General features: G+C 42.6%; 1 protein-coding gene across 1 annotated transcript; it reads right to left on the bottom strand.

The window, feature by feature from the left end:
• Positions 1-6,546: 6,546 nt before the first annotated feature.
• On the bottom strand, positions 6,547-7,932 carry LOC308550994 (melanoma-associated antigen 8-like; the record flags this gene model as incomplete). The annotated part of the gene is made up of 1 exon (XM_081125393.1): positions 6,547-7,932. The coding sequence occupies one exon, from the start codon at positions 7,930-7,932 to the stop codon at positions 6,547-6,549; it is 1,386 nt and encodes a 461-aa protein (XP_080981519.1).
• Positions 7,933-9,438: the final 1,506 nt, after the last annotated feature.

Raw genomic sequence — 9,438 nt, 5'->3', positions numbered from 1 at the left:
ACAAATGAAAATGAACACACAACAACCCAAAATCTAAGAGACACAGTGAAAGTAGTCCTAAGAGGAAAGTTCATAGCACTACAGGCCTAACTCACAAAGCACGAACAATTTTTAGTAAACTATCTAATCCTACAACTTAAAGAATTAGAAAACTCCCTTGTGCAGCCTTCCAGACCAGAGATTTTGTTTGCTGGGAGTTTTTTTAATTACTGCTTTGATTTCATTAGTTGTTATTAGCCTCTTCAGGTTTTCTGATTCTTCCTGATTCAGTTTTACATGATCTCACTCATATCTGGAATCTAATAAACAAAATAGACTGGGGAACAAAATAGATGCAGAGACATAGAAGCATGGAACAACACTGATGCATCTCAGTGGGAAAGTGGGGATGGGGGACTGGGTGGGGAGAGATTAATCAAAGAACAATATGCATATATACATAACCCATGGACACAGACAATAGTGTGGTGAAGGCCTTGTGGGGCGGCGCAGACGCAGGTTGGAGGGGATCAATGGGGAAAAAAGGGGAGATATCTGTAATACTTTCAACCATAAAGATAAATTTAAAAAATAAGAAATAAAAATAATTAAGTGAATATAAAAACACACACATTACACCTTAGAAAAGTTTTGGAGAAGATTAATTTTTTATTATTTATTTAAAATACATCTTTATTGATTTCAGAGAGAGGAAAAGAGAGGGAGAGAGAGAGAAAGAGAAACATCAATGATGAGAGGGTCATTGCTCGAGCCCGCAACCAGGCATGTGCCCTGACTGGGAATCTAACCCCTAATGCCTGGATCCTAGGTCGATGCTCAACCCCTGAGCCACACCCGGCTGGGTGGAGAAGATTAATTTTTTAAATAAATACTGTAGAGAGAACTATTTAATCATGACAAAAAACAATAAAAAGACTGGGTCTCTACTCTCTTTACATAGATCAATCAAAATCTTACAAACTCTTTATAAAAACCATAAGACAATATAGGTGAATATGTTTATATTTTGGGGGTGGGAAATAAAACACCAGAAGCTATAAAAATATTCATAAGTTTGTCCATACTAAGAATTAATAATAAAAACAAATATTAATACATAGAAAAACACACTGTCACTGGTTTGTTTTTTTCTGAAGCAGTCTCTGAGACTGAGATTAGCATGTAGGGGATTGACTGGGGAATTCTCTTAGGGTCAATGCCTATGGGAGAAGGGATTGACCTACAATGCATTTACAATAAGGGCTTCATATGAACACATGGGGCTTTTAAAACTATTTTTTAAAATATATCTTTATTGATTTCAGAGAGAGGAAAGGAGAGAGAGAGAGCGAGAGTGAGAGAGAGATAGAAACATCAATGATGAGAGAGTCATTGATCAAGCCCACAACCGGACATATGCCCTGACCGGGAATCGAACCTCGATCGCCTGGATCCTAGGTTGACGCTCAACCGCTGAGCCATGCCCGGCCGGGCCACATGAGGCGTTTTAGAATTGGGATGGGCCTTCTGAATTTTTATAAATCAGGGAAAAGGTGTTGGGCAGGTATACTCTTGAACTGACCAGTCATTGGGTATGAGTATGAACTTGGGAGGGACAAAAACTTGTGTATGTCTGGAGAAAGACTCAACTGTCCTTCTTCAACAATCTTAGCAGATGGAGAAATAAGAGCTTCTATGCTGATAACAATAACCTTCATTTCTTGGAGGAATTTCTGAGAAGGTCAAATTTGCCATAAATTCGCCAACTTTTTTAGATGACTACTAAGTGACAGGTGATTTTTAACACAGGATCACATGTAATTTTCAAAGGATCTTGTGCCCAGCCAGTGTGGCTCAGAGGTTGAACATCGACCTATGATCCAGGAGATCAAGGTTGGATTCCTGGTCAGGCCACACACCTAGGTTGTGGGCTCCATCCCAGTAGGGGGCATGCAGGAGGCAGCCGATCAATGACTCTCATCATTGATGTTTCTATCTCTCTCCCTCACTTCCTCTCTCCGAAATCAAGAAAAGCATATAAAAAAGAAAAAAAGAAAGGATCCTGTAAATATCAGTTGAGTGGGTTTGCCATCTTCACTCAACAACAATTTTCTGCACTTCCCTTTTAGATAACCTGTATAATCTCAGTTGGTTGAGCATATTCTCCTTCCTTTTGATATATCTCCTAAATCTTGTGAGTTTCTGCTATCCTCTACATGACTGAACACACCTGAATACCTTTATAGGTGCCATCAGGCACACTAAAATTATTATTTTGCTGTGGGACAGATACACAGACAAGAAGCAGTGGAAGAAAGGATCATTATTATTACTTTTTAATTAGGATGGGCATGTCTACATAGAAATCATTTTTAACCTACTAGGGAGATCTAAGCTTGGGGGAATTTAAACTCTGTAGATGTTTGCTCCACAGTGACTTCCATCCCCTTCCCTCATCTATCACTTATGAGGGAGGCATTGGGTTTTGACCACCTAGGTAAGCTGATTCATCCATGTATGTGTTCATTGGGCAGGTTCAAATAAGATACTTCATTAAACTCTTGTTGTAAATATGAGGTATTTTTAAAAACCCTCTCTCTAATTTCAGGGTTACATCCTCAAATTTGGGAAATTACTCACTGGTTCATTTGTAAAACATTTTAAGAATATGTTGAAGATATCCAACAGAATGACCAAGTACCTAAAGATCACTGTTCAAATTCGAAGGAACTTTTGCCATCAGGGGGATTCTAGAGTGAAGGATGGATGATCATGAGACTTTAGCAGGGAGTAGAAGTGCTCTATGTTGGGGGTAGCGCACGATATTTGGGACTGTTTCACTTTGAGTGTGTGAAGCCTTCAGAGGAGACAACAGTGATGAGCTGGTCAATAAGCCATGTTCCAGATTTGGACAGGAGGGCACACAAGGGAAGACCAGGGGGAAGGGTGTTGTTATGTGGGAAAGTGCTTGGACTAGATAGAAATGCCAATATTTCATCTCTCAAGGAACTCTGGGACTTGGGCAGGAAGAACCTTGGTAAATAAGGCATGGACATTACCCAGATTGTGTTTGATTGGCACTGCCACCTTCCTTCCTTAGGCTTGCTTTTAGCACCTTGGCCTCAGGGTCCCACTTTGAGTTGCCAGGGAGACATCATGCAGTACTGAGAAGAAAAATGGTTTATGAATCAGAAGGTTGGCCACAGGCTGGGATGGATAAGAACAACATGGACTTTAGATGAATTCAGAAGAGGGATCTAATGTCAGCTCTCTCACAAGCAATGTGGTCCTGGGAAAATTACCAGGCCCTATGAGCCTCAGGTTCTTCCTCTGTGAAGTAGGTGGGTTTGATAAGCCCTGTCTTGTAAGACTGAGGAAATGCATGGAGTGTTTGTAAAGCACCTCACAAAGTGCCTCGTGTATATTGGAACTATGATGAATGGCAGTTATTTCTAATATTATATTACCCCCAAGCCTTACTACCCTCAACTCTGGAAAATTTGGGGGTTTATAAAAATTTATTGTTGAGAGTATTACAGATGTCCCCCATTTTCCCCTCTGCCCCATCCACAAAGTTCCCACCCCACCCCTTCACCACATTATTGTCTGTGTCCATAAGCTATGCATATATGCATATAAGTTATTTGGTTAATCTCTTCTGGCCCTGCCTCTTTTCCCTCTGAGATCTTTCAGTCTGTTCCATGCTTCCATGTCTCTGAACCTATTTTTTCGTCATTTTCTTTTGTTCATTAGATTGCACGTATAAGTGAGATTATGTGATATTTGTCTCCTTCTGACTGGCTCATTTCACTTAGCATAATATTCTCCAGGTCCATCCATGCTGCCTCAAAGGGTAAGAGATCTTTCTTTTATACAGCTACATAGTACTCCGTTGTGTAAATGTATCACAGATTTTTTATCCACTCATCTACTGATGGACACTTGGGTTGTTTCCAGATCTTAGCTATTGTAAATAATGCTGCTATGAACATAGGGGGGCATAAGTTATTTCTGATTGGTGTTTTGGGATTCTTAGGATATATTCTTAGAAGGGGGATCACTGGGTCAAATGGAAGCTCCATTTTTATTTTTTTGAGGAATCTCCATACAGTTTTCCACAGTGGCTGCACCAGTCTGCATTTCTACCAGCAGTGTACTAAGGTTCCCTTTCCCCACATCCTCACTGGCACTTGTTTTTTTGTTGTTATTGATGGTAGCCATTCTTACAGGTGTGAGATGATACTTTATTGTAGTTTTAGTTTGCATCTTTCTGATGATTAGTGGCTTTGAGCATTTTTTCATATGTCTCTTGGCCATCTGTATGTCCTCTTTGGAGAAGTGTTTATTCGGGGGTTTTTCCCAGTTTTTAATTGGATTGTTTGTCTTCCTTTTGTTCAGTTCTGTATATATTTTTGTTTTTTATTTGTTTTTCAGATATCACAGAAAATGAAATGCAATAGGAAACAGAATATTAAATTAGCCAAAACTACTACTTCATACATAAAACTCAGCACAATTTATTCCTAAAGGATCAATTATTTAATTTGGATGTGGGGGAGTCTTCCCCAGATTCCCCTAGGAGCAACTCAAAGGTCCCAGAATTTGAGTAAAAGACCAACTTCTTTCTTCCCCCCCAGCTGCTCTTACATTCAAACCATAATTTTCATTCATTTCAACCTTACCAAATATCAAGCCTTTGCTTAGAGCTGTGCAAATTACACTAAGATAATCTAATTAAAATACTGTATTTAATAGAATGGATATAGCAATCCATGGCCAGGGAAAAGAGTATCAGTATTAGAGCCTTCTGGGTACCACTTCAGAAGAATATCACTGGATTTTCCAGAAATCCTTGCAGATGATGGGTATAAAACATCTAGTTTATACAGTGTCTTCAAGCGTCCTGGGACAAGAAGTGTAGGACACCTTCCCTATATGTCCCAGGTGGAGACTGCTCTGGATTATCCATTATCCCCAAAATCACTGCTAAGTGCAGTTTTACATTCTGGGTTTTTCTCTCATCTCCCAGCACATGCTGTCTGTGAATCTGGCAGCAGCCATCTCCCAGCTTCATTACAATTAACTCCTCCAGAAGAAATCACAGTTTCCCAATGCCCCAAATATCCTGGCTTGGGCCATTTACACTTGTGTGCTCTCCCCTGGAGCCCCACCACCTCTCCCCTTCTTTTATTTGTTCTGTGGGTCTTATGGGACACCTCATTACATTCCTTATATGACTGTGGTTTCTAGACTATCATTCTATGGGTGGATGTGTCCTGCTTATGCTAGTGTCCCCACTACTAACACAGGGAGTTCCTGAGAGCCAATGTTTAATTAATGATATGGAAGAAATGAGCCAGTGAGCAGGTATTATTTAATCATATTTAATTTCTCATACATTTTTTAATAAGCCAAGCATATCCAGGTATACATCTTATAATTTTATAGAACAATATGATAAAAGGGATAAGGGAAGGCCAGAATTAATTTTTAAAAACTTTTTCTGCTGACTTCTTTTACATTTCCAAGGAAACTTTTTTCAGTGCCATGCTATCTTGTTTCAGATCACAAAATAATATGGAAGGTTTCCAATTTGTTTTACAAAACACCAAAATGCAGAGCATCTTAAAACAGCAAGAGAAAAATAACTTGCTATATACATGGGGACCCCCGAACCAGCCCCATAAAACTATCAGCAGATTTTTCAGCAGAAACTTTGCAAGCCAGAAGGGAGTGACACAATATATTCAAAGTGCTGAAAGCAAAAAACTTTCAACCTTGAATACTCTTCCCAGGAAAGTTATTCAGAATTTGAAGGGAGATCAAGTTTTCCAGACAAGCAAAATCTAAAGGAGTTCATTACCACTAAACTGGCCTTACAAGAAATATTAAAAGGACTTCTTTTGAGCTGAAAAGAGAGATGCTAATTAGTAACAAGAAAACATATGAAAGTATAAATCTCAGTTGTAAAGGTAAATATACAGTAAAGATAGTAGATTAATCACTCATAAAGCTAGTATGAAAGTTAAAAGACAACTGTAGTAAAAATAACTGTAAATAAAAAATAGGCAAAACACTTATTAAACTGGGTAAACTGCAATACATTTGTGACGTCATTTGTAAACTTAGAACTTCAAGTTAATTAAACCTTCCATTAATAAGAACAACATCTGGCCCGGCCAGGTGTGGCTCAGCGGTTGAGCGTCGACCTAGGATCCAGGAGATCAGGGTTCGATTCCCTGTCAGGGCACATGCCTGGGGTTGCGGGCTTGATCAATGACTCTCTCATCATTGATGTTTCTATCTCTGCCTCTCCCTCTCCTTTCCTCTCTCTGAAATCAATAAAGATATTAAAAAAAAAAAAAGAGGCTAATCCTTAAAATTAAAAATAAATAAATAAAAACATCTGAAAAATTCAAAAAAGAAAAAATATCTCCAAACCACCCTTATAGAACAGGAACACAAAGCTGTTATATACTAAATTCTCCCAGTTCCTATTCTGCTTCTCCACTACTTAGAACAGTGACCGCTTGGTTCAAAATCAGAGTGAAAAATATTCCTCAGGCTTCACTTAGAGCAAGAGAAGCTGCTGGATGTGGCTCTAGAATAGGCCCAGACCCTGGTCCTGGCTGCCCCACTCTCACTGACAACAGCTCTGGCTTGGGATCTCTCTTTCTCATCTTTCAAAGCCTCCTCATAGCAGTTAGGGAAGGCCATGGGGATGGTATCATTGACCTCGGCCAAAAGCTCCAAGACTTTCATCTTGCTGGTTTCAGCATGGGCTCTGGGACCCCACAAGAACTCATAGCATGCAGGATTGCTGTTGGGCACCTGTCGGTACTCCAGGTATTGTTCTTGCACCCAATCTTTGGTGATGAGCTTCCTGGGCTCCCCGTAGATGAAGTGCTCCCTTCCATCATAAACCCCCATAACACTCAGTACTTCCCAGATGACCCCCTCAGGGGCACAGTTGCCATTCATGAAGATCACACCCAGAATATTTATCAAGAGGCCGGTCTTGGGAACACTCTGCTCATCATTCAACATCCCATTGCAGGTGAGGCCCAAGGTGGTGACCAGGACATAAGAGTGGCTGGTAGGATCCACTTCCTTCACATCAATGCCAAAGACCAACTGCATGCACTCTGATGCTTCGTTAAAGATCACAAAGAAGTGATCTTGGTATTCTTTGATGACACTACTCAACATTTCTGCTTTTGTGATTGGTTCCTTTGTTCTGTACTTGAGGAGCAAGAACCCCACCAGACCAGCAACCTTATCTTCTATAGCATCTCTAAGCAAGGGTCCAGTGTCTAGCAGAGCTTGGGAAATGCTTGGCCCCTCCTCTTCCTGGGTGCTGAAGCCCTTACATGATCTTATTGAAGGAGTCACTGCCATAACAGTGGGAGAGAAGTAGCCACTCTGAGGAAGCTGGAGGGGATGTGGTGCCTTAGCAGGATCAGCATGTACCTTCATGATTCCTGTTATCTGACAGTGGGAGGAGGAAAGGGGAGAAAAAGAGGAGGAGGAAGAAGAGGAGGAAGAAGCATAGGAGGAGGAAGAGCAGGAGCAGGAGGAAGAAGAAGAAGTAGAGGAGGAAGAGGTAGAGGAGGAGGAAGAGCAGGAACAACAGCATGAAGAAGAAGAGGAAAAAGAGGAGGATGAGGAAGAGGAGGAAAAGGAGGAGGAGGAAGAGGAAGTAGAGGAAGAAGAGGAAGAGGGAGAGGAAAGGCAGGAGCTGGAGAGGAAGGAAATGGCTTCCTCCGCCTTAGTCTCAGGAATCTGTCCACCCAAGTGGCCCTGTGCCTCACTTTGGGACTGAAGGCCTTCTTCACGCATGTAGCACCAATACTTTGGAGTAGGAAGCATGATGACTCTTGTTGGCAGGAATATGAACAGGAGGTGGGCGATGAGATCCACGGGCTTGGGAGAGAAAGCAAGTGTGAGTGGCATCAGCTAAGAAACACACCTTTGGCAGCTCTGACAAAGGCAACTTACAGGTCTCCTCTTTAGGGGTGCTTTTGGGCTTCACAGAGGTCTCTCCTCTGGGGAAGTCTGTCTCCTAGGATTCTGAATGAGGAAGTGAGATTGTTCCTCAGGGTGCCGTCAGTACTCTCAAGGTTCTGGGGCTGACAATAGGGTGAAGTGGGGTTGGGTGCTGTGGGATCCGGTCTGTTTTGAGATGGGGGAGACCTTGGGGACACACTCAGGTTATGCACCTCACCTTGACTGCTGGCACCACCTAGGCCTCTTCTGCTCTGTGACTTGAGGGTATGTGCCTCACATCAAGACCTTTGCCTTCCAGTTTCTGGTGCCCCTGTAAGAGGAAATAAAGTAGCCCCTTAGGGTGCAGGCTGCAAACACAGTCCCAGGCTCCCAGTGCTCACAGAGCTTTGTGAGGACTTTGTGAGGCAGACTCTGAGAGGTACCCTTTGTTCTGGGGTACTGGTCCCCTGTGTGTTCACTTATGGTCCTCAACTTATTTCTGGCAGAGCTTGGGGTCCACCCCTCTGCTGGTTTGAGGCAAAAGTCAGAACAAGATCACATATCCCTGAGACTGAACAGAATGAAGTGAGAGAATCCTATATCTAGCCACACCTGAGCAGGGCTTCCAGGGGAACAGTAAGCTGTGGCTGCATCTCTGTGGAGTGCATCTCAGTGGGATGTGGGGTCTTCTCAGTCATCACCTTGATGCTTGGCAAGGCTTCTTTCTGTTTACCTGAGTTTCCCCTCTTTAAACAAAGGTCTTACCTTTATGTGAGATCAAAGATGAAAATGAGGGACCACCTAATGCAGCCACACCACTTCACGTTCTCTCATGACTGAAAGAAGTTGCAGGGAGGGCTCGCTTTCCATACATTATCCTGTGAGTTCACTCAATCTTCTCTCACAGTCCTTACCATGACTCCTCAAAAGGCCTGGACCTCTTCCTTCTGCATCCGTGAGTACAGCCCTCTGTGGTTAAGCCTCACCTTCCTCAGATGCTCAAGTAAGAAGTCAGGAAACATCACATTCTCAAACACTTCCCCACCCCCACCTGAAGCTACCAAGGATTGACAGCAGGAGACTGTTTCTGCGAAATCCCCTTTGTTCTTGGGGACAGGGTCCCATAGTTCTCCCTATGTGTTCTCACCTTGACTCCCGGCAAGACCTTGACCTTTCCTCTGCTGACCTGAGGCCCTCTCCTCATACTAAGCCCCCAGTATCGCTTAGACCAGGATGAAGAAGTCAAGAAACACCCCTGTGGTCATCCTGCATTGGGGCCTCCCAGGCTTACTCTACTTTGTAGTCCAAGTTCCCTCCATCTTCCCTTTCCATCCTGGCACAACCTAGGTCCTCCCACTGCCATCCTGAGGCCTTCCTTCAGGAACCAAACCTCCAAAATCTCTCTGACGCCATGTGGTCTTCCTGCCCTGGAGGCTCCTAAGACTGAGTGTTCTGGGATCCAAGGCCCCTTAG

Source organism: Miniopterus schreibersii (assembly GCF_964146895.1).
Source record: "Miniopterus schreibersii genome assembly, chromosome: X".
In the NCBI taxonomy this organism is placed as follows: Eukaryota; Metazoa; Chordata; class Mammalia; order Chiroptera; family Miniopteridae; genus Miniopterus; species Miniopterus schreibersii.
This window is presented reverse-complemented; position numbering and strand designations above follow the sequence as displayed.